Here is a 25,548-nt window from a genome sequence, read left to right as displayed (position 1 = left end):
CGTCACTTTCATCCAATCATCTGTGTGCACATGACATGAACTTGGCCTGCCAATGTTCTCCATCCTCATAACACTAGCATGGCTGTGGACTTTTGGTCTTGTTTAGTAGAATTGTAAAGGTATTTAAACAGTTGAATCATCTTTATAAAGTCATTATTCACTTCTAAGTGAGACATTGGAACTTCTCATTTGCTAAGGTTTATGATTCTGTACAATGAACCAGACACAGTGGAAGGAGCTATATTATAAGTAACTTTATAATACTTGATAAAACAACTGGGCTCTATAAATAGATTAAAAAAAAGTCAAAGACAATTTCTTTTTCACAACAGATTTTATTGTGGTTGTTTTTGAATGTTTTGTTCTTTAGTAGTGGTTCCTCTTACATCAGATTCGCCATAAGGTTAGAGGAAGTATTGCACACAAACATCAGAAAGCACTAAGGAATACTTTCACTTGAAACTAATTGCTATAGGTTACATATGAGTCTGGGTAAGGGGCAGAGAGGATGCAAGATCACAAGACAAATATACCACACAGCTGCAGACAAACATTATTAAAGTTCTCCCAAGAGAAAGATAAGGAGAAAAAGGCAGAGAGAAATAGAGGAAGTTTAGAGAAAGAAGAGAAAAGAGAAATGTCAGTTCAAGAGAAATGTCAGTTCAGAATTTGTAGGTTTGTTGTGATGTTACTTCCCATGCAGGAAAATATGGTATTGTGAACACCTGACATAATTTCAGAAATATCTGGTGAGCTTGGTGATTCGATTGAATAGTCCAAAGTACCAAAGCCTGTAATCAGAGTTGTGATTTGTTAAATGTTTCTCCAGAAGCTGACTGTCAATGTTGATCTCTGGCCTCTGTACTGTTAGTTTGGTATGTGTCATGTTTGTGTTTAAAGTGTCTAGTTTTAGTTTCACAAGCTTTCATCTAAAACACACAAGTCACTCACTCTCACCTCTGGGTGCTGTCCCGCTCGAAACTATGCCTCTATAGGAAGCTGTTTCCTTTTCATCCTGGCTGAAGACCAGAAATTCTTATGTCACAAGAAATGCTCAGCCCACCAAATTGATCACATCATCCTGAAAGTCTACACTGTTCTACACCCACATTCAAGTTTTATACTGATACAGTGCCATTGGCAATCGCTGGAGTTACTGTAGTATACAATGTCATGGCACAAATTGCAAAAATCCTAAAATGCTCCTTACATTTATTTAATTAGCCTATTTAGCCCTGTTGTTCTTAATGCAAATCTGAGCAAAATCCCCATTAAAAAAAGAGCAAAAATCCTAATGTATCATAACTCATGCATGTCTCCAACCACTCCATCGGCCACAAAGTTATTTATAATTATAGTACAATGCTTTAGAAAAACAAGACATTTTAAGGTTTATGAAAATATCCTGCCTCACCAGCTTTATGATGGGAAAAGGCTAGCTCCCCCATAGCTCAATGATTACATAAAAAACGGATATAAGAAATAAGATCAGATTTTTCTCTTTTTGAAATAACTTAAATCTTTGAATAAAACAGACCATCTGAAATAGAAGGCAATCCTCTAAAAAGTGTTACCATTGTGGAAAATCATAAGATTTTACAGATGTAACAAAAGCAAGGGAGAACATTCTGAAGCAACTTAATGTTGCACATCGTAAAAGGCTATCTCGACAACCCTAATCCTAACCCTCAAGCACATTGAAATTTAACGTAATAAATTAATATTCATACATCAGCAGCAACATGCACCGAACCAAACGAAAACTTAAAATCCAGTCAAATCAAATAAAACCCAACTGACTTAAAAACAACAGTTTCACAATGGTTGGGGCAATTTGTCTTGCCCGTGATGAATATGAAGTCAAACATCATATTAATGTTAATCAGTGTTGAGAATTATTTCAAGTTAATTTATATTTACCATTCTTTGTAGCCATTCAACAGTCCTTTTTGGGACTGACCTCTTGTGTGTAGAGTTACCTGCCTACTCTTCTGCTAGTTGCACCAGTTCTCATACATTCATTTTGACTCCCTAAGGCAATAACAGAAAACAACTTGTTTTATTATTTGGTGTAGATAACAGCCATAGTTCATGAATGTACCATTTGCAGAAGAAACAATACATCATCAACAACATAATTACTTGATCTGCACTAGAGTTAGCATAATTGGACACAAATGGCTTGGCTGGTTTATGGGTTTCTAATTTTAACCCAGTACACTCCATTTATACCTAATCAGATAACAACTTGACGGTATCAAGGATGTTACTTACTTTATATAGGACACAATGTCCTTTGCATGGAGCCCCTCAAAGCTAATTTGATTTTAAAGTGTTAGTCCTCATTGCAGATATTAATTTTTTAGATTTTTAGTATTTAGTAAGTATAATTTTTGCACATACGTGTTTAAGTGTCTGCTTAGGTTTGATGCTACATGGATTTGTTTGTCTCCCTCAAATAGTGATCCCTTTCTCATCAGTCATTAGGCCTCCTGATCTCTTGTTGAACACGCCTACATCTCTATCTTGCAAGCTGGGAAGGACTCATCCTGCATGACGACAGTGCTGCTGCTGGCCAGGACCATGATGTTGAGCTCCTGCTGCTTGTCGTGGGTCTCCTGGTACCACTCCCTCATCACATCAGTGTCATGGGTTGGAATCAGTGTTACCTGACACCAGAGAGGAGGGAGGTCTCTTAGCTCAAGCATTCAGAGAATTCAAGTATCATCGTTGACTACCAAAAGTGATCTTTGTCTTTCTGCCTCTTCTTCCATTTTGATGTTTGCATGCAGACTTCACTAGTATTACTACCAGGGTTTTAACAGAGAAATTAAAACATGGAAAGTTATTTATGTCCTTTTTGTGGCAGGAAATTTTGATTTGAGCTTGGTTTATTCTAATTGATTTGTTTTCATTTACAGCAGCTATGTACTACATACATGATGAAAAGAAGACCAAAGAGCCAGCCAAAGTTAAGTTATTATAACGTACAGCATAATTGTTACATTTTAAACATACCTGCAAATTGTTTCCCCAATGAGCCTTTCCCTCCAGCAGAGCATCAAGGACATCCCTACTGGGCTCTTGAGCTGTCTGATCATTGCCACTGACCACATAGTAAGATGAGCGCACCCGCTTAAAGAACTCAGCATCCACATTCTTGGCACTGCAGTGATTGGGGATGTAAACCAAATCCATGTACATGGGAGGGCAGTTGGGCAGAGATACCCCACCTGACACCTTTCCACTGCCAGTACCTGAAAGAGGAAAACATATACCTTAATCTCAGATAAGTTCTCAACAAATCTGAGCAAGTTATGTGAAATAGAATGATGGCAATCAGTAAATAGCACTCACCTGATGTGGCACTTTTTACACCTCTGGATGCAGATGTATTGGTTGCATTTTTGGCATCTTTACCTTCTCCGACAGTCTTCTTTGGAGAGGAAGTCTTTGAATCCTTCACTTTTGATAGAACTGTCTTCCTGGCTGGCGAAGAAGACTTTTTCACGAGCTTTTTCTTCTTGGGCTTTTCACCTCCATCTGTATTAGCATTGTGGAGATTTTCCTCAGCCTTGAGGGCTTCTGGGTCCACCATGCAGACATCGTGGTGGCCTGAAGATGGAGCAGAGTCCCTGAGTGCCACCGGAGGAGGATCAGCATGCCTGTAGGTAAGGGTCCTGTCAGTAGGCAAAGTCTCAGAGTCATCTTCAGAGTCAATGTTAGCATCTGCTGTAATGGAGGGGCACTCCTCTGTCCCTGGGGGAACATCTGAATCTGTCTGGGAGGGGGCAGATTCACTGATGGATGTGGGTGGGGTCTCCTCACATTGCTTGGCAGAAAGCTTCCCTCCTGGGGGTGGGGGTCCTCCTCCTAACTTGGACAGTGGCTTCTCCTCATCCAGGGTATTCTCTTCACTGATGAAGTATTCTAGAGGGTTAGGGTTGATGAAAGATGGTGATAGTTCTGTCTTGGGGTGACGGTACTCACACGAAGTGACTAGGCAGAGGTCAACATCTGTCTTAGATGAAGCAGAGGGGCTCTTCTTAGTAGAGTCTGGGTCCCTGGAGCCACAGGCAGAATTGTAATTACACGGATCAGAGGAGAGAGGTAGATATGATGGAAAGGGAACTTTGGGGCTCGAAGGGGATTTTGCCTGAAGTGTAGAATCCTCACATTTAAAGGGATTTGTCTCCTTTGCTGGGGAAAAGGTCTCTTCTTTTGAAAAGTAAAGGAAGATGATGGGGAAGTAGCTTTGGGAGGTGAGGGTGACTTGTCACATTTCTGCTGTGTGTCAGATTTATTAGAAATGCTGTCCACACATGGTGAAATTGGGCTGGTGATATCTTTAGCTGGGGGACATCCTAGAACTGGAGATGGCTCATTGGAATGGGGAGAGTGGGTGAGAGAGGATGCCTTTGGGGTGACTGGAGACTTATCTGTCTGCTCAGCCATAGCATGTGGTATCTCTGTCATTTGGCATGGGGTTGTAACAGAGGGAGTGGACTGAGATGCATCTGATGGGGTGGCAAGGACTGAATCACTTTCGTCTAAAAGCAAAGGCTTTTCCACTGTAGAGCTATGCTCTCCCGATGGTCTTCCATCCATTCCATCTGAGGGGCTGTAATCAACCTCAGTTGGGCCATTCTCTGTAGCACGTGAGTTGCCTCCCACAGATAGGTGTTCTGGGGATTGCTTACTGAAGTCCAGTGCTAAGGAGTGGTCAGGGGACTCCTGGCCAAACTCTATTGACATGGTAGAGTGCTCTGGGGATTTTGTGTCCTGCATCTGTGTTCTGCTTTTTGTCTTTGGTGAAATGTCTGGGGAGATAGACATGGGCCTTGGGCTATCTTCCTTGGATGGAGATCCCTCAGCCTCGTGGAAGGTGGTTGGGGTCTGAACTACAGAGACAGAGAAAGAGTCATCTACTTCTGTTGAGTGGGGAGAGCCTACCTCAGCATGAAGGGAAGGAGAGTCAGTGGTGGGTTCTGGAAAAGAGCTGGTGGCCAGAGAGGCGGTGGATGCTGAAGCTAAATGTGAAAATGTATCTTCTGCTACCACTTCTTCCAGAGGGGTTCCAGACTTGTCTGATGTGGTGCCCTCTGAAATAGACATTTTACTCTCTTCTTTGAAAGATGTGAAAGGATTAGTGTCTGATTCAAGTTTGGTTATTGGTGCTGAGCACAAGACTGCATGGCTGTTTTCTCCATTTTTCTTATGATCTATATCAAAGGGTGACTTTTCCTCCTTAGTTGGAGAATCAGCTTCAGATGAATGTGGGCTTTTTAGAGGTGACATTATCCTCTCTACAGGGGAGGAACTTTCTGGTTCTGGCTCGTAGGGCTCCGGGGTAACTCTATTGGAGGAATCCTCTTTATCACTTGTGACCTCAACAATGATTGGACCCAGTGCTTTATCTTCTGATACAGGTGGTAGAGCTCCTGCTTTTTCATCTACTGGTGACTGATAGTAAGGTGTGTGACCAGACGACTGAGGCGAGTTAGCTCCTTCCAGTGTCTTGTCATCTGGGCTGATAGAGGATTCAGCGGTTGCTCTGGCACAACCTGCAAGTGTGGTGGACAGCTCTATTGGCGCAGCAAATATTGATGGAGAATCAAATTTGTCCTTGCGATCCACTGAGGGTGAACGTACCAGAGGTGATGTTGTGGAAGTTGAACTCAGTCTAGCTGAGTCTGTGTCATACTTCTCACTTGATTCTTGGGTTGCGGCAAACCCCTCAGCCTTTGCTGGAGAGGGAAACTCCTTACAGAATTTATCCTCTTCTAGTGATGAAGGGGGAGATATTGTGGAAGCAGAGTGGTTGTAGTCCTGGCCTTCTGTGGCATCACTCTGAGAGTGATCTAACTCTAGCATATCATGATTTGGAGACAGCTTCTTCCTATCAAAATCTCCAGATGCGGATGTCCCAAACCTGCCAACATCCTGTGAGGGTGATTCAGTCTCATCATTCATGGTTTCATCACTCATAATGTCCCTAGGAGTCAGCATCTCATCCATTGGAGTAGGCACACTGGAGATCTCAATGGTGGACTGAGTGTGGCCAGAGGTGACTGTGTAATCCTCAGGTGGTTCATCTCTGTTCTCGTCATCCGAGGCTGTTGAGCTCTCAAAGCCAACTGGAAGCATTTCATCATGGATAGATGCAGCAGGAGAAACAGGTGAGGACACTTTGGGTGAGGTTGATACAAAAAGATCATGTTTCTCTGTTTCTCTCTCACTTATATGCTGACCATCTACATTTTTATTAGTCTCATCATCATTGTCTTCAACTCTATGTCCTGGTTTGACTTCATCATTTCTGTCTTGGTTTTCATCTTCACTGGGAGTGAGCTTATCTTTATCGTGTTCCACCTTCTGTGGTTCATAAACTTCTTCTGTCTCTCCCTTCTCTTCATAATCCCCTCCCTCGTACGTCTCCTCCATCACAGTGCCTTCATCTTCAAACTTTTCACTAACACTGCCATTGAGTTTTCCCTTAAGAACTTGTTCGTCTGGAGTCTCTCCATTGTCTCCTTCAGCCTCTGTTGTAGTAATACCCTCATCCACAGACTCTAATGCCTCAGGTGACTCTTTGGTTTGTATTATTTCTTCATGGTGGATCATCACAGCCTCTTCTTCCTTATTTTGTTGCACAGTCGCATCATCCTCCACCAGCTCGTCAGCTCTAAGCTCCTCAAAGTCCTTAGTGAGGTCCTCTGGTGAGGACATCAGAGATCTTTCTACTTCTGGATCCTCCGCAACAGCAGTTACACTAGCAGCAAGTTTGCCACTATCCACCTTAGTCTCCTTCTTTGTCACTTTTGACTTTCCCTTCTCTTTTAACTTTGACGGGATCCCTACGTCTTTCTTTGAGACATTGTCTTTTTTCAGTAGCTTTGGTTTTGGTGCTAGATTCTTTTCTTCACCCACAGTGGATGTCTTTTTTATGTCTTTAGATGGCCTTTTGACATCTTTCCTTAGCTCTTTCTTTTCTTCCTTCTTCTCCTTCATGGGTGAGTCTCTTCTGATATCTTTTTTAATCGCTTTCTTAGCCTCCTCTTTCTTGACTTTTTCATCCTTTCTAACATCTTGTTTGGGAGTTTCATCTTTTTTTGCCACTTCTTTCTTAACCTCCTTTTTCTTTTCCACAGACACTTTGGTCTCCTTCTTAAAAACCTTTTCCTTTTCAGTTTTGGGCTTTATTTCAGATTTCTTTTTCTCCGGAGTTTCATTTTGGGCTGTTTGCTCCGCCTTTGCATTTGATTCTTTCTCAGATGCCTTTGCCTTTTCCTTTTTCAGCGGAGCTTTTTCTTTTTTCTCTGTCTTCTGGGTTATTTCATGAGATGATTCTGCATCCATCTTTGCCTTTTCTGGTGCTTCCTCCTTTGAATCCTTCCTGATGCTTTTGATTGGTGATGGCTTTGGGGTAGACTTCAGGCTCTCTTTGCTGTCTGTTCTGTGTTTCATCTTAGCTTGCTTTAGTGTTGGTGTTGACGGCATAGCAGAAGACATTGCCTTTTGAGTGATAACTGGCTGCTTCAGAAAGTCCAAGTGTTTTAGCTTTTCTAAACCTTCAAAGATGTGATGCTGGGTGGCATTTCCAGGAAAGAGAACGCGCACAACTTTATCTGAGGGATTTGCAGGATGCCACACAATCAGAGACGAGATCGAAGTCAAGTAAGAGACAGGGAACTCAGATTCTTTTCCATTTGGCAGCAGGATGGAAGCAGTGTCTTTTTCACTACCTGTCCACTGCTTCATAAAATGTTGCATCTCCTTGCTGTTCTTTGATGGATTAAGCACATACATCTCAAGCTTCCCAACGCCCATTTTCTGAAAAAGTATGATTGGTTCTATAGTGTTTCCAACAGGCTTTTGCAAAGGCTCTATCCTCAAATTTAGCTTGGTGAGGAACTGCTGAGTAAATGCTGCCTCTTCAACATTCCTCCGCACTCTGTAATTAGGTTCAGGGTTATCCAGGTTTTCAGGAAGATTCACAAACACAACACCGATATCTGGAGATATCATGTTCTTCATCCAGTCACTGTTAGCTGTTGAACCCTGTGACTGTTCCTCCTCAAGCTCTGCAACCTTCCTCTGTAACATGCTATTGATGCCTGGCAGGTTGTCGTCACCAATGTGGGTCAGAAGGATGGAGTCCACCCTGTCCAAGTGTCTCACCAGCTTCCAGAAGCAAGACTTCCTGTCCGAGCCACCGTTAATGAGCATGTTGAAGCCATTGACAGCAAAAAGGGCTGAGTCACCTCGACCAGCAGGGAAAATGTAACAGCATGGTTTAGAGAGTTTGAGGAAACCACCTGAGGTTGGTGGTTCTAACATGTCAAAAGGAGATGGGATCTCTACTGATTCAGATAAATACTCTGTGAACTCTGAGAGGCCTTCCATTTCAGGGAGTATGAGAGTGGAGTTTAGTTTCATGTTAATGAAGTCCTGCAAGTTGTGTTTGTCCAAGTTGGAATTTTTCCAGTCGCCTTGTTCAGGGCAGGAGAGTGTAAGGTTGGCTTTGTTTGCTGGGTTAATGGTGCTGAGCAATTCACCAATCTGTGCATGACAAAAAGTAAGTGTCTTTAATTTTTAACATACTGAAGTAATATAATGAATAGTGTTTTGCAATTGCAGTTTCTGTATGTGTACATGTCTGTGTAGGCCTATATATATATATATATATATATATATATATATACCTGTACTGTATTTATATTAGTAAGTTTTAAGATTATTATGTAATGCTAGAATTGGAGCTATTAGAGAAGGCAACCATCGATGCTTTTTAAAGTTATTGAAAGGGTTTTACAGACACATAAAAAGAATGGAAGCCTTCCATTGCGGTAAAACATCAAAATCGCAAAAACTTATTATAGTTTTGATATACTAACATATATCAAAACTATTATATTACAGTGTTGTAGGTCATATAGAAAATGTGGGTGCTTACAAAAACAGTTATCATGTTAGCTCACCTCTTGGTCAGTGAATATGTCAATGAAGTTGAAGAAAGAGAAAGATCCGGACTGAAGAATCAGCTCCCCTGTGTTTTCAGAGCACTGCCCACAGAGTACCAGAAGCTTGTGTCTGGCAGTGTCTGAGATCATCAAACGAACCTGGTCAAAGAAGAAAATTACATTATTGTCTATGATAGAGTTCCACTGACTTTGGTAGAACGTAAATGGACAATGAGTTAAAGAAATACTGAGAAAAGCATGGATCACACTGAAAGATCTTGTATTTATTACAACTGCTTGGAAAGAGAAATAATACTTTACAATAATAATATTACTGGCTACAGAGACTGGGAATTTAAAGCCTTGATGCTGCAGCAATCAGCTTAATGTTTTAGTGCATCTGAAATATCACCAGTTTCACCTCACTCAAATCCATTAGTTAATTAGCTCACTTGTTCTTTTTGCTGTCCATTTCTGTGGGTCTATTTTTTCCTACTTCAGCAAACATCAGCTGTTATGGCAGGCTGGCCAGGTCAATCCTGCTGTGCTATGAGGTATTATTTTTGCACAGTTTGACTATAGACATGGCTAGGCGGAGGAAAGGAGCAGTGACACAAGAGAAAATCTTGTGTCATCTGTGTTTGTGACCCTCCTATGCCTTTTTTTTCTCCATCAAAATGCACCAAAAGCTTTACTGCAATAACAAAACGTTAACGGCTGTAGAGTAAACAAGGCATTAGTTGTGTCCCTTGGGCTCCTAATTGCTTTTAGTACAACCAACGGACACAAACAGCTGTTCATATTAAGAGGGTGGATAATTGGCCAAACATGGTGGACAGTCAAGGCTGAATAATGAATCTTTTCAAGCACTAATTGCTTTGTAATTGTGCACGTTAATAATGGATTTCTGAATCATCCATCCTTGATAGGATGGAAGATGAAATACCAAGTTGCAGAAATAATAATGTTATAATAATATAATAGATCGTCAACAACAATTAAAATAAATTTTACCTCAGTACTGACTGCTTCATCTGAAGGGTTGATAAGCACTACTGTCTCCAGGATATTGCTTTTATGGTGAAGAATTCTCTGACCTGCACAACAAAATAGAAAAATAGTTGCAATTGAAAAACTAACACTGCTAACTTCCCTCTGATAAGTTAATGAGATGTGTCACAATTTAGAGATAAAAGGATTTGTCAATAAAAATGTATTTTGTAACCAATTTTCACAATTTATAATCATTAATCAACTTGTTTTCAGCAAAATATGTCACTTTTAGTTTCTCAACAATGAGTTCCATTGTTCCAACAAAGACTTAGATAAGCTAGAAAGAGAGAATTTTTGGCAGTTTTGCTGAAACAAAAAAATATTCAAATGATTAATCGATTTTCAAAACAGTTTCTGATTAAGTTTATGAAAATCCACTAATCAGTCAATCAACTAATCATTTCAGCTCTCTAACTTGACTTCTTGAACTGAGCCCCTTTGAGATGAAAAACAATACAGACAAGACATTGATTATTTGCCACAGACCCGATAATTGTTTGGTTTCTCTGTACAGGGATTAAACATGGTTTGAGTCATATTTCCCCCTCATAATACAGAGTGGTTAATTAGAAAAGGAACAGTGGGGAGTGACGGGCTCACAATCAATCACCATAGGTTTTGGATGATTGATTATGATAATGAATTTGATCCCAGCTGATGAGAAATGGGCATGTCATCTCCACTGTAATTTATACCAACACATCAGGCTTTACTCACTCAACCCAACAGTCTGTCTTTGTTTCTTCTCCTTGTTATCAATTTTTTTTTTTTTAAATGCAGGAATCAATGAATTCCCCTAGAGCCAACTGAGAAAAGATTGGTTTTATTTTGTTACTTTATATCAATTTCTGCTGGTAAAAGAAAAAGGAAATGCTGGCACTACCATTCTGAGAATAAGACAAACAAGAATATGTTCCTTGTCAGATTCATAGGGCAAGGTGGTGTTCCTTGGATTTTGAATTTAATTTATTGAAGGATAGCCCTTTGAGAGGCAGCATCTCATTTTCAAGGGGGTCCTTGTACTTTAAATTCAAAAGCATTGTAGCGAAGACAGAGTGTGCCTCGTCTCCAGAGACATGATACTGCAGCATGCAGCTCTCTGGCTGCGGGGCCAATTCCTCCGTACATATTTCATATAGCAGATTCTCATTATGGAGCACATAGCCATTAACCCTGCCACTTCTTCCCAAAGGGCTGTCACTCCATATGGAATAACTCTTTCATTCACTGCTGTTAATAGTGAAGTGGCTCCTATCCAGTACATTACTATTAGCCTCTAATATTCTGGGGAGTTCAGTGAAAGTAGAAATAATGACTCCTGGTTAGGTTATTTCCGAGGCATTTGTTTGATATGGCAACTTGTTTTTTTTATGGAGTTAGTTGTCTGGAGGGGAAAAAATAGCATGTTTCATGTACATTCAATGTCAGGACAGGATGTCTAAATGACAAAAATGGCATGGTGGACAGTCAAGGCTTATACATTATAATTTTGCTTTTTTATTTGGGTAGGGGGAGGGTTTTCTACCTCTACCCAAGGTAGTCTTAAGATCTTGTTGTCTTAAGAACTTGTTGTCTCTTTTCATGTGAATAACAATGTCATATTTAAAATAAAATAATACTAAAGACTAAAAATAAAAGGTGCCACATGTTAGAAAACACCTGAGGGAATTGAGTGGTGGCTGATATTTAGCTCATAATGAAAAGTCAGATTATTGCTTCAAGTATAGGCATTACATCTATATAGCATTAGATAGAAATGTTTATTTTTAAAAGCAATTTAGCCTGTCAGTCTACATGTTTTCCTATTAAATACACATAAATAAAATTACGGCAATGATGGTATAGCCTAATTTCACTTTTTGAATGGCTTGCCATGAAATTTGGTACAAGCATTCAAAGCTCCCAGAGGAAGAATGCTAATGACTTTAGCAATCCCCTGACTTTTCTTCTAGTCCCACCATCACGCTGATATTTTAGTTTTTTAGTGACATATCTTGACATCTATTGAGTGGACTGCTATGCAATTTTGTTTAGACATGCATGATCCCCAGTGGAGCCACTAGCTGCGATACCAGCAGCAGGTTTAAGTTTCCACTTATCCTGAGAAATATCTCAACATTTACTTAATAGATTGGGAGAAAATAGACGCACATTCATGGTCCCTAGATGAATCCCAATTGCTTTTTCTCTAGTGCCACCATGAGATTGGCACCTGTACTTTACTTTTGAGTGAAATGTCTTGACAACTAGGTTAAATGTATTACCATGAAATTTTGTATGGACATTTATGATCCCCAGAGGATGAACGCCTTTTACTGGTGATCCCCTGACTTTTCCTGTTGTGCTATCAGCAGGTAAAGATTTCAGTCCTAAACTCTGGTTTATCACCAAATACCTGCAAAACTAATGTCATTCCCATCAACCTCAGCTGTACAGTTTGTAACTAAGATGGTAAATATGGTAAACATTACACCTGTTAAACATCAGGATGTAAGCATTGTTATTGTGAGCATGTTGTATGCTATCATTAGCACTTGTAATTAGCACTTGAATGTAATCAAGGTTAACACTTTTAAGATTGTAATGGTTTTATTTCAGATTTGATATTTGCAATCTTGCGAGTTTTTGTGCATCTGTTCAGTGTTCAGAGACCTTGAGATATGAACATAATGTTCTAATGAAAGCCTATTCCCTATGCATGTAGGCTACATTTTATTAACAGTCTGAAGTAGAGATTTGTGTCAGTGTAATACCACCATCATCAAAATCCCTGTTGACACTGGGAGAAACCAGCTTCACTCAGCTTTGTTCTGAATAGACAGCAGTCTTAAACTGATGACCAGAGTTCCTCCACAAGAACAAATGACTGAGGAAGTGGTTTTCAGTGGTCTGCTAAATGAGAGAACAATCAATCATAGACGTCTATCATTCATCCTGTTCAGGATACTGTACAAAAGCCATAACTGTAATTGCTAATGTAATGGAAATAATTCCTATTTTTCTTTGTCTCTCAGTGGGTTTCGCCACGCTTACTGGCCTTTTACGTGATGAAACAGAAAATAGAGTAGGCTGTAGATGTTAAGGACTAGCTACGAGGCAGCCATCACGCCACCAAATTGCTGTGTGTCTAAGCTACCTCGTCAAAAAATGACAGATTGTGCACTGGACCTTGATTTTCCCTGACAATTACCTTGATCGATATAAGCGTGAGGCAATGTAATGTGACATGCACCGCTGAGCATTCTCCTTCTGGCTGAATAGCTTAAAGTGCAAGACTGGTATAGCCTATCTGCCACAGACTGAACCAGACAGGGGAATCAATGTGGATGGCACCACACCAAAAATAGATCACTGGAACAACTAAATTCAGTGCCTCCTTCCTTTTACTTCAAAAAAAGACCTTGCACATAAGGATTATAACTTGATCTCCTCAGATGGATTCCCTGTATGTGTCAGCACCTCTTCCTCGCTGTCATTTAATTTTCTACCACGACAGAATAATTGGCCACGGTGACTTTCAGCTGCAAAGATCGGAGCCCTCTGAACACGGTTTTCAATGTCACTTGTTCTCGTGTCCCCACACAACTTGATTAAAAAGGGAACTGATATACGTAATATGTCTGGGCATGGAGCTAATGACACTGCAACTGCTGTTAAGCTGTCTGACTCACAGAAAAGTCAATCACCTGTGTCATAGTATTGATGCCTCTGATTTAAGCTCCTTTACAGCCTTTATCTTTCAGCAATAGCATGTCAAATCAAATGACCGGGTAAGAGTTAGACAATAATTACAACATAATTTTGTCTTTCCACATCCTGTTTGTCCCCTACTCTTCCATCTATCAAGAGGAAGGGCAATGCAGCTTGATACATGACTGATCAATCAACCTGCTTATTTACATCTACACAACCGACCAGTTAGCATCAACTGTTTAATAGACATCGAGAGAAAACAGGATTGTATTTGTGAAAAATAACAGGAGGACATTTATCCTGAACAAATTAATTTGTGAAAGTCAACACAGTTCTTTATTACTATTGATCAGCCAGCCTTTTAACTCCCCAGTTGCTGTCAAGGCTTCAGCGCTGTGTGCACTGCATGTAGAGTGCTGGAAAATCTATATGTAACCAAAAGTATCATATATCCATCAGGGAGACACCAGGGCTCTCCTGTCTTGCCCCTTTTTTCCTTCTTTCACCTCCTCACTGTGCAGTCCATGCTTCCTGTGCACTAATGCAGTGTGACTGATGACATGTCATCTATCATGCAGACAGATGATTGCATTTGTACAATATATATTATACAGTACCACCTACTGGTTTGTGTGTTCCTGTAAGCACTGAGCTCTAATAAATTAATGCACTACAAGCTAACAGTAAACATAGTTACTACAACTAATGTTCACACGTGGAGGAAGAACAAGAGAAGACTGGAGGATGGTGAAATGGTAAAAAACAAAGTGGGATGAAAGGGATAAGGGATTTAGAGTCTATTTGAATGCTATTATAGATACATCACCATGTTTCACCTCCCTCTAAACCTATTGTATTTCACCTCTTAATCCCAATGCTGAGATTTGATACAGGACAACGTATTACTGCATTAAAATACATCACCTGATTTAGTCTGCAACAGCAGTTGTTGCCTGGATCAATCTATTGTAAAGTATGAAGCCCTGCTGGTCATATCCAATCATACCTTATATAAAGTTGGCAGCTCACCTTCCTAATCAACCATCTTCTTCTCCTGAAAAAATACACTTATCATTTGATTGGTGCAAATTTACAGACTTAAAGGAATAGTTATAATAGCTTAGTTAGCTTAGCTTAGCATAGAGAGTGGAAACAGGGTGAGAGAAATAGTTAGCCTGGTTCAGTCCAAAAGTTACAAAATCTACCTACCTATCCACCATGAACTTCCTTAAATCTCTGACAAGACTTTAGGAAGCTCAAGGCCAAGAAATACACTTTTTGCGAGATCGTTTTTGTACAGATTAAACCAACGAGAACATGTTCAATTGTGAGCTTTGGAGATACTGGTAGGTGTAGTTTGTTACCTTTGGACTGAGCCAGGCTAGCTGTTTCTCCTCGTTTTTATGCTAAGCGAAGCTAACCGGCTGCTGGCTGTAGATTCAAATTTAGCAAACAGATATGACATCATCTAACTCTCAGAGAAGAACATGAATACACACATTTCCTAAAAATGTCAAACTATTGCATTACAACTGTCAGAACTGCCCTTAAAAAACATAAAATATGTGTCAGTGTAAAGCCAAATTAGTTTTCTAGAAAGCTGCCAAGTCTTGGCTGCATTAATTCACTGATCAGAACTGCATTTCTGTCTATGTGTTGCAATGTTGTTGATTTTTATACATACGATATGTGTTCCTCTTCCTACCTCATCCCCCTCTTTCCCTTGCTCCCTTTCTTTCTTTTCCCCTCACCCTCTCCGTTCTCCGAGTCCTCTCTGTTCCCCTCCCTTCTTTATTTTCATGGACAGACGCGAGCCACTGGGGATTCTACACTGCTAATTACTCCCGAATCAACTGTGCATCTCGTACTGCTGTTGCAAGGCAACAGCACACGTGGAGGAAGAACAAGAGAAGACTGGAGGATGGTGAAATGGTAAAAAACAAAGTGGGATGAAAGGGATAAGGGATTTAGAGTCTATTTGAATGCTATTATAGATACATCACCATGTTTCACCTCCCTCTAAACCTATTGTATTTCACCTCTTAATCCCAATGCTGAGATTTGATACAGGACAACGTATTACTGCATTAAAATACATCACCTGATTTAGTCTGCAGCAGCAGTTGTTGCCTGGATCAATCTATTGTAAAGTATGAAGCCCTGCTGGTCATATCCAATGTGGAGCCGAGCCAAGCAGAGGCTTTACTGTAAGTGCTTCTGACCGTCGAGGCCATACTGCCACAGACAGACCACATGTCCTGCCACACTGGATCTGTTCCATCTTTATAGAGCCTCTCCCTCACCTTGCAAATGATGCAGCTATAAAAGCACCATGCAACAAAATGCTGAAAAGGCGTATTCAAGGATATGTAATAAAACCCCTCTGCTTAATGTACTGCACAGAAGTTACAGCTGTGACAGCATACGCTGCTGGAAAGTGCAGTGGAATGTAACTAGTATATATAATCTGTAAGTATATTTACTCAAGTATTGTACAGTTTTGAGGTAATTCTACTTTACTTGAGTATTTTGATGTTCTGCTTCTTCTTAATATTGTACTTTTTACTCCACTATTTTGATTATTTTTCATACAAAATAAATGCAGCTTTTAAAATGCTATTAACTGTTTAGAGAAAAACAAATCACAGTCTTATCAAGTCATTTTAACCTGTAATTTAAGTTTCATTTTCTTCTGAATCTAAAGATCTAGTGGGAATATTTAACTATAACTATTAAGTTTTTCTAATATCAAAATTCTGGTGCCACAACCTGACATATTTTGTCTCGTTACACATACTACAAATACATTTGCAGGACATTTTTTGAATATTTGAATTAAATACACTGAAATATTCATATAAACTGCCCATCACTTAATAATAACCTCAACCAACCACCTGCTCATGTATTAATGCAACAGTAATGACATTCCTATAGTATATACAACATAGTTTACACAATGATTACTTGAAACTTTAAGTTTATTTGGCTATTACTACTCATGTTTTTACTTAGGTAACATTTTGAATGCAGGACTTACAGGACTATGTTTACAATGTTGTACTATTACTTTTACTTAACTAAATGATCTGCATACGTCTTCCACCACTGGAAAAGTGTGTGTCTCAGGTTTTGTTAAGGATGCAATGGATGCCATTAGAAACATATTAAGGCATTAACCAGACTGCTATTGTGAAATTGTCAGTGAAAATGCCTCCAGTTTACCTCTGACATCTGCAGAGAAACGAGCTGAGTGTCTAGAGACAAACAGCTTGAGTTCCTGGTCCAGGTTGCAGTCAATAAGGTTGGTGTCCCATGAGCGGATCCCTGTAAGATAAACAAACATACACGCACACACACACACACACACACACAACAAAAATAAATCAACAAGAAAATAAAAAAGTAAGGAGAAGGAATGACACCAGCAAATAAAAACATATGTTAGTGCCGCTGTCTGAAAAGGAATCGATGCACACGGCAGACATTGCACTGACTGCTTGGCAGTAGGTCTAACAAATGTGCAGTCTCAACCTCACGCATCTATTTTGCCGATCCTTTGCCTCCAGTTCACTGGAAAATCTTATAGTGAACATGGATAGACTTGTTACTGGTTTGGCATGACAAAAGAAATCTATAATAGGAAATATCTATAGCCGTGTTTCTGTTTTGCCATGGGCCAGACACACTGGGCTGAGTCATGGTGCGAACATCCTCTCTTCATAGTTATGCAGAGTAAAGGTCTACTGAAGGCCTCTGTAAAGTTAGGTGATGACATGAACTGGGAATAGAAGAAAAATGACATAGAAGTGTTTTTTTCTGCGAGGTAAATTGCACACAAAAGGAGGATATAAATGTTTATTTCACTCACAGTTTGATTTGTTGAAAGGGTATTCATTACAACAGTAGGAAAACGAAGGGCGTGGCAATAACATAAGACCATGAATCAATTAACATGAGCCTCAGTGATGATGAAGATGATAAAATGTAGTTTTTCTTTGTCATAAACTACGATAGGAGTGAGAATAATTTCACGTTAATACAAAATACATTTTTAAAAAATGAAAAGAGTCAATAAAAACTCAAATTCAAGAATAAAAGAAAGAACCCTTACAACTTCACAAAAACTGAGAAAACTCCATCTGTGGAGGAAGACTGTGTGATACAACCGAAAGCTACTAAAGGTAGATTTCTTCAAAACACACAAGGTCAAGAGCAAACTTTCAGTCTCAAGGTGTGACATAGTTATGGCCAACATACTAATCTATTGAATTACTAAAATAATAGAAAAATAAAATGGAGGACTGTGACTGTGACAGGTTAAATTGTAATTGGTGATACTAAAACACAATCATTTTAATTTCTAAAACGCAGCTTTTTAATCACAACTGATCTGTCCTACTTCCTTTATTAAAAAAAAAAAGAAACCTCACTTGATTTTACACCTGTATAAAACAACACCATATTCTCCCCTGTGCTGTCCTCTCTCACACAAACAGTACTCATGCCTGAGAGACAGGCCACCACAGGAGCTGTGGCATTTCTAAAACGCCCTGTTCAGTTTGAAAATCGTTCCTTCTGGCTTTCCGTAGGGACCGCAGTGCGGACTGAGCCACGCCCACCAGCCGGTAAGAGATGAGAGAGCTGGGAGCTGGATGCAGGATGATGATGATGATGATGATGATGATGATAGAGCGATGTTCCCACAGGATCAACAGGAAATGAATGTATATTCTGTTATCATAGCCAAGCAATCATTTCAGTCTCAGAAAACAGAGCGCATTTAATCATCTTTGTCAGAGAAGGCAAGCTTTCTTCCAAAACAACACAAAAAGAGAGAAAGCTGCGGCAAACCGTACCGTTGTCTCTTCCTGACTGTCGGCTAAACTAATGCGCGGGACCCTCCTTTCCTGTAATAAAAGCCTGACGCACCTGAATAAAGCCTGGCAAGGTGCTGTTGGAGAAAAAAACGCAGCTGCACTGGAGCCAAAGAAACAATATACGCTGCATTATTGACGCATTGTCCAGATGTAATGCTGAATCATTGTTGTCAGCTTCATTGGAGGACCTGCCCCACATGTGTAGATGGCAACAGTTGGGCCTACTGACATTGATATGACAAAGGAAAAAACAATTATACTGCGCTAAACTGCTCCTAAACATAGTGGATGGGTGGTACCTGTGGGTTACAAGATTTGAGATGAGATTTGGAGATCTGGAGATAACTGCTTATGTTACTGGGAGGGGCCGTCCAGTGTCCTCATTATGAACAACATCACTTCTAGTACAAATAGTTACTTGATAATTAGGGTTCACATATTGTGAATGGCTCACTTATGTGCATAATTCGCTCACGCATAATCCATCGTGCGTAAAATCCGGCGTTACTAACAGGTGCATTGGCAGCCGATATGACTTTTAAAGCTATAAGTTGAACTTAGCTGTTTTATACATCTCTGTTCAAGTTGTTATGAAGATGTTAAGTTCAGCTCTCGATAGCCTACACCCACCCCAGGAAGCTCCATCTTACCTTTCTCTATGTCTGCAATGGCACACTTTAGGTGATCCTCCGTTAGGATCTCCCCGATAGCCACCAGCAGGTAAAATTTGCTGTCGTTGAAGTGCTGCGACGGGCTGGAGGATGTCGGAGATGTCCCGGTGTTGCTTTGGCCGCCTAAAGTCTCCATATCTGCAGATTCTACCAGGGTGGCCATCCTCTCCTCTCTGTCTCTCTATCTCTCTCTGGTATCCCCCTCACAGACGCGCAGGATCCCAACAGCAGCCTCCTCCCTTTATTCGCCGCAGAGCACCGGAGTGGTCTCCAGACATGCAAGTGGAGCCTAGATAGGAGTGGCCCTAGCTTTTTATACCAGGAGACATTGTGTCATATTCAGTAACCGGGGAGAGAAGAGGGCGCCGGGGTTTTTTTCCGCACACTCATTCCACAGCTGATGTCATCCGCAACGAATCAAACGCCACCGGAAGTCACTGAGATTTGATGCTTTGTATTGTAGCTACATATTCATCAGTGCTAGGCTCCTTAATACTTGTCACTCATTACAAATAACCCGTTAGACAGCTACACGTTTGACGTGGTGGGGACTTAAATATTATTAGGATTATTTTTGCACTTCTAAATAAACCACTTTAACCCCTGCAAAAAAACAAACAAACAAAAAAACAATACAAAGTATACAAATACAAAATACAAAAATATATTTTTCTGGATTTAAGAGGTGTTAGGTGTCTGTACTAGAGTATGCTCTGCAAGGAAAGGCTTCATAAATGATTCTCACGCAGATACCCTTGGCTTTCTCTCTTTTGTTTTATCTCAAAACAACAACAAACGTAATTGTGACCCCCCCCCCCCCCCCCCCGAAATGATGGGGAGCAGAATGGCTGTGAGACTGATGACACATGAAAATCACTTTGGACAAGGCTTTTCTGTATTGATTTTACATGCAAAAACTGTGACTGTTAACTCACTGTGTTTTTGTATTGATGTTTTCTGAATAAAGCACATCAAACTGAAATTTTTAAAGGGGCACTTGAATTGCATTATGGGAAGTGTGGGTTCCAGCATTTTCTTTAGCCTCACCCCTTAGAGACAGTAGGACATCTTGGCCTCTGCTATGCCAGTTTTTACCACTGCAATCTATTTTTGTCATTGGTGTTAAAAAGGGTTTAAGATCAGTTTTCTGAGGATATTTTTTTTCAGAGATGATGCTCCTGTAAATATGATCCCAGAGTTTTATTCTCTGTATATAACTTAATGTCTGGCAAAATGGTTGCTTTGTTTTAATAATGTTGACACAAAGGTAGGGTAAGATGTCTAATTCTGGGCGACACTGTATTGTTTTTATTTTTACTCCACTTCAATGCCACAGTTTTGTACATACTATGCAATTAAATAAAGTAATTATTGCATACAAATACTGTAGTAGCATTTGGGTGGCATTATTGTTCTTTAATCCCAAGACCTATGAGTAAAGTTTTTTGTATCTAATCTAATTTAATTTTAGTTTTAGAATAATTCAGAGTAAGAGTATTCAGAGTAATTCACTGTCTGGAGATGGGGTTAATAACTGATAAACATCACCACTAATTCATTATAAGCATTATAAGCATTATTGCTGAAATTGTATTACTTTGTTTTATTGTTTTTACAGGTCAACTAGACATTTGTTTATCATGATATATGGCATCTTTGGTTAATTTCTTTAAAATACTTTTGATTGATAGATACATTTCTTCCAACATTACCACAGCACATTGAAAATATTACAAAATCAGATATGACAATATCAGAAATTGACCCAAGCATTGTCCAAATATGATGTTTCTCTGTGTAGTCACTTAACCCTATGAATAAATTGTTTTGCTGCTAACCATTCCAGTGTTCTTCATATAGAGATGATAGACATAGAGGTCTGATCACAGAATCCAACTTTGATCTTACTCATGCTGGGCCCTCACAGTCTACTATGGAGTTTCAAAGAGATTCACTTGAAAAAAAATCTCTTTGATTGTAGAAAGCTTCCATCTAACAAAAAGCAAGTTTTTATATGAAAGTAATATCGAATCAGAGGGAGGGTTAAAGATGGACAACTACAAATGGATTGCAAATGAAAAGAACAGAGATCACAGGATTCCAGTTATATTTTACTCGAAAGGAAACCGCGTGTGTGTGTGTGTGTGTGTGTAGATGTTAAATGCAGTTGGCAGCGAAAAATTATGATATAAACATAAAAGATGTTCAGTTTCCCCAGGAGGGTAATCTAAAGTAGCAGCTGAAACTGTGTCCTCTGTGAAAGCAGACTGACTTCAGAACTGTAGCACACTGTTGCAAGAACAAACATCACAAATTGACAGAGACAGCAGAGGATGCATAGACACAAAAGGACACACACACACACACACACACACACACACGCAAACCTTGACTTTCATGCTGGATTTCCCTCTGGCAGGCACTGATGTGATTTGATTTCATGGATGGGGTTACTGCAGGTGCGTTATTGACTTTAAAAGGGCTATCAGGAACAGGAGTCCACTCAGCAGCTCCTGGATGTGAATATTTCAGGGCTTTTGTGGCCTGGTGGGCTGGGCTCAGTCATATTCTCCTAAGGCCATGGGAGGTCGAATCAAACATTCATCATACACAGCTGGGAAAGAAGAACGGCATTAAAAATACAACAGGCTGCCACCAAAAGTCTCCCAGACAGACAAGGATGGGATGAGCGTGTGTGTGTTGTTTTCAGGAGGAGGATTGATGGATGAGATCGCTATAGGATGTTGCTTGCACACATGTTTTTTGTCCGTGTGTACACAGGCAGTTCAAAAACACATGGAGCATGGAAGGATTTTAATAATTCAAAAACCTTAAACCCTTATGGGTCTTACAAAACATCAAATCCTGTGATGCCTCAGGTCACGTATAAAAACAACAAAGAAATGAGATTCACTGGGTTGAGTCTGGAAACCAGAGAGATTTATTCAGCAAAGAAACATAGGACGACATACAGTAAAGAGAAAGAGAAAGACTTGCACAGACAACAGTTATTTGTTAGGACAAAATGATGTGAACACTTAATTAAAAGGGATTTTACCATAGTGTGTTATATGTCTTTCACATTGTTGACTATCCTGTCTGGTATCTAGTCTGTTTGGAGGTGTTGATGATTTTCAGTACTGTTTTAAAATAATTTTGCAGCTGGTTTTAACAATGCACCTGCTCTGCCAGTACTCTCTTTGTTCTCTCATGTTGCTTTGAAAATTCACATATCAAAGTGCTGCTTGCCACACCTCTTTCAGCTGGCAAATGCTGCTAATTGACATTCAACCAATGTGACACACCTAAACAGTGTTTTTAAGTCAGATTGACTTCAGTGTTAGCAAAGTACAAATGTTGCGTGAAAACTCCTTCAGGGTTAGTCATTTTCTTCTATTTTGCATACTGCTCAGTGTGGCTTTTGTTCCTTTCACAGCACTGAAACTCCACTCCACCAAAGTAAATGTTTTTTGTTTTATATTAATCCTACTTGGTTTGATTTCTGTATTTGATTCTGTGTTCATGTAGCATTTTTAATTGCTTAGAAAAAACTCACTTTATCAGAATTGTACCATTTTTAACCAGCTTTTAAATTTTGTATGCGCCTCATTGTTGTACTGTTTTATGCTTTTTTATGTTCTACCTTCAAAATATATTCAGATTACTTAGTTTCTTGCTTACTATTTGTTTTACTGTTATGCACCTTCTTTTCTAAACGCTGTTTAAATGAAAGTGAAAATAAAGTTCTTATTATAATTATATCACATGAAAATACCCACCATGCTTACTGGAGCTGCACTTGCAATAAGTTAGCCGCAAGATATTCCTCACTCAAATTTATTAATGACAAATACCTGTAAAGCAACATAATAACATCTAATATGACAGGGTTATTTTCATGATCTGTTGGCATAGAAACAGCCATCTGCCCTGATTTGGCATGGGGCCGCAATTAGACCTTATTGCCATGGTGCTGCTCAATCGAGAGAGTGGGTTTGTGGGTAAAAGGCTAAAACATCTTTTCACTGGCTGCGTCTCGCTGGCTCCTGCTGTGCAGAGTTGGCACATGATGTTCATAATGGCACACATGTGCTTACCAGTTATTAACATTTATATTAATTAAGATATCAAATACATTTATTTCATTCATACAATGTAATTGCTACAAATCTCTAGACCTTTAACATAGCAGTAAAAGCAAAAGTGTAACTAAAAACATTTAATTTAGGTCTCCCAGTAAGTCATGCAAATGCAAACAACCACAATGCCAACGCCCAGCAGTAACCATGTGTTAAGTAAAACCATTCACCTTGAGAAAGGTTGATTTGCACTGCATCTTTATATTTCAGATTTCACATGCGTGTTTGAGTTACAGTGGTTAAATCTCCTAAACTGTTTTATTTGTTATTCAGGGAAGGAAATTAAGGATCAACTGTCAAGTGGTTGAAAGTAACTCAAGTAGGCTATTGTAAGAATTGTTTTATATATATTGCTTTGTAATTGTAAAGACAAAAATCTTGCTTTTTACTCTATGCATGCATTTATGATACATTGCTGTAATTATTTTATTTTTGATCATTTAAGAACATTTTGCTGAAAATACTGTATTCTTCCTAAAGTAAGATTCTGAATGAAAAGGATCACTTGACACCGACATTGACTCCTCCATCACATCCATAGTCTTCTCTTAAACAGCTATACCAGTCTTTTGTTTAAATTATAACATACTTACAACACTTCCCTGTGTGCATTAATTAATAAATATGGATCTTGAAGCAAACACAAGGACACATTTTCCTAGAGCAGAAAGCACAGGTGCACATTTACACTCCATCTCTGAGGAGTCCCTCGCTCTGCCCTACTGGGTATATCTGTGGTATTTCTCTGGGCCAGCCTACACCCTGCCGAGCTGACAACACCAATGTGTCACCCCATTGTGTCTGTGTGTGTGTGTGTGTGTGTGTGTGTGTGCATGAGTGCGTGGGTGTCTGGTCATGTAATTGACTGAGAGAGACAGAAACAGAGAGGCAGAGGGGAAGTGATCAGTTCAATCAATCAAAGTTCATATGATCACAGTGAGAGTGTTACAGTTATGACAGTATATAATTCAGTATATCAAACATTTACCTTTCTATTTTTGCCAGACTCTGTCCTGTCCAGCACTGTGTCCAGACATTGAATTTGTTGAAAATACCAGACAGAAAATAATAGTGTCTGACCTGTTTTTCTGGACACGACTCACAAAGACAAGCTAACTCTGTGCACAGCAGTAGGAGTGTGTGTGTGTGTGTGTGTGTGTGTGTGTGTGTGTGTGTGTGTGTGTGTGTGTGTGAGTGTCTGAACCAAATGAACCCTGTTGTGTCTGTTTTGGACTCCTGCTGGGCACAGAACATGGCTGCCTAGATTTCAGACTGGCTGAGGGCATGGCTCTAGTGATGGTATGTTGGTCTGTACATCACTTTGGTCATCCTTTAACTTTTCACCATAGCCATTATCAGGTCAGAATTTTAATTTTGTCAAATGACCAAATAACCTAAAAAACTAATGACATTCTCACCAGCCTCAACTCTACTTATTTTAATACTAATTAGCAATTGTCAACATGCTAACACACTGAACTAAGATAGTGAACACAGTAAACATTATACCTGCTTAACATTATGTTAGTTTTGTCATTGTGAACATGTTAGCATGCTGATGTTAGCATTTAGCTGAATGCACTGCTGTGCATAAGGACGGCCTCACAGAACCACCAGCGTCCCTATGGACGGATATTATTTATACCACCTGCAGTAAATATACAAGGTAATGAAGCTAATGAAAAGCTTAAAGTCAAAAGAACAGATAGTTCTTGCAATACCTAGTTAGCCCTATTGCTTTCTTTGTTAGTTTGTGATAAAGCCTGTCATGTTTTATATATTTTGTTTTAGGCTGGCACTCACAGGGAAGGAGAGACAAAGGCATTGCAATGTCAATATCCTCCCTCCATGACCCTCTAATCTGCACTTTACTAAGTCATCTCCTGCCGGGACTGTGAAAGGAATGGTATTATTGGCTGTAGCAAGGTGAAATGGCTTTTTGGTAATGATCCCAGGAGGCATTAGCGCTGATTTAAGGAACAGAGCAAGATCCAGATGCCACAGAGGTTTCAAAGCTTAAACAAAGATCAGTGCATTGCAGTGGTGCAGAGTGGTGCAAAATTACTGTGAAACTCTAGGATGACACAGCAGAAAAATATGGAGTCATGTTTCATAATGTCATCTGTTTTTAATATATAGGAGATTGTTT

The 25,548-nt window shown here is 39.6% G+C and overlaps 1 protein-coding gene across 1 annotated transcript; it reads right to left on the bottom strand.

The window, feature by feature from the left end:
* Nucleotides 1-315: 315 nt before the first annotated feature.
* On the bottom strand, nucleotides 316-19,671 carry map1b (microtubule-associated protein 1B). Its single transcript, XM_038734570.1, is given in 8 exon segments — nucleotides 316-2,669; nucleotides 3,019-3,257; nucleotides 3,358-4,230; nucleotides 4,233-8,562; nucleotides 8,982-9,122; nucleotides 9,978-10,060; nucleotides 16,935-17,036; nucleotides 19,240-19,671. Coding segments are annotated over 8 exon segments (6,108 nt in total). The 5' UTR covers nucleotides 19,424-19,671; the 3' UTR covers nucleotides 316-2,513.
* Nucleotides 19,672-25,548: the final 5,877 nt, after the last annotated feature.

The sequence above is a fragment of the Micropterus salmoides genome, unplaced genomic scaffold (genome assembly GCF_014851395.1).
Source record: "Micropterus salmoides isolate LMB-PRFRI ecotype aquatic unplaced genomic scaffold, ASM1485139v1 Ms_hic_scaffold_20, whole genome shotgun sequence".
Lineage (NCBI taxonomy): Eukaryota > Metazoa > Chordata > Actinopteri > Centrarchiformes > Centrarchidae > Micropterus > Micropterus salmoides.
The sequence above is the reverse complement of the archived record's forward strand: the minus strand, read 5'-3'. Positions and strand labels throughout refer to the sequence as shown.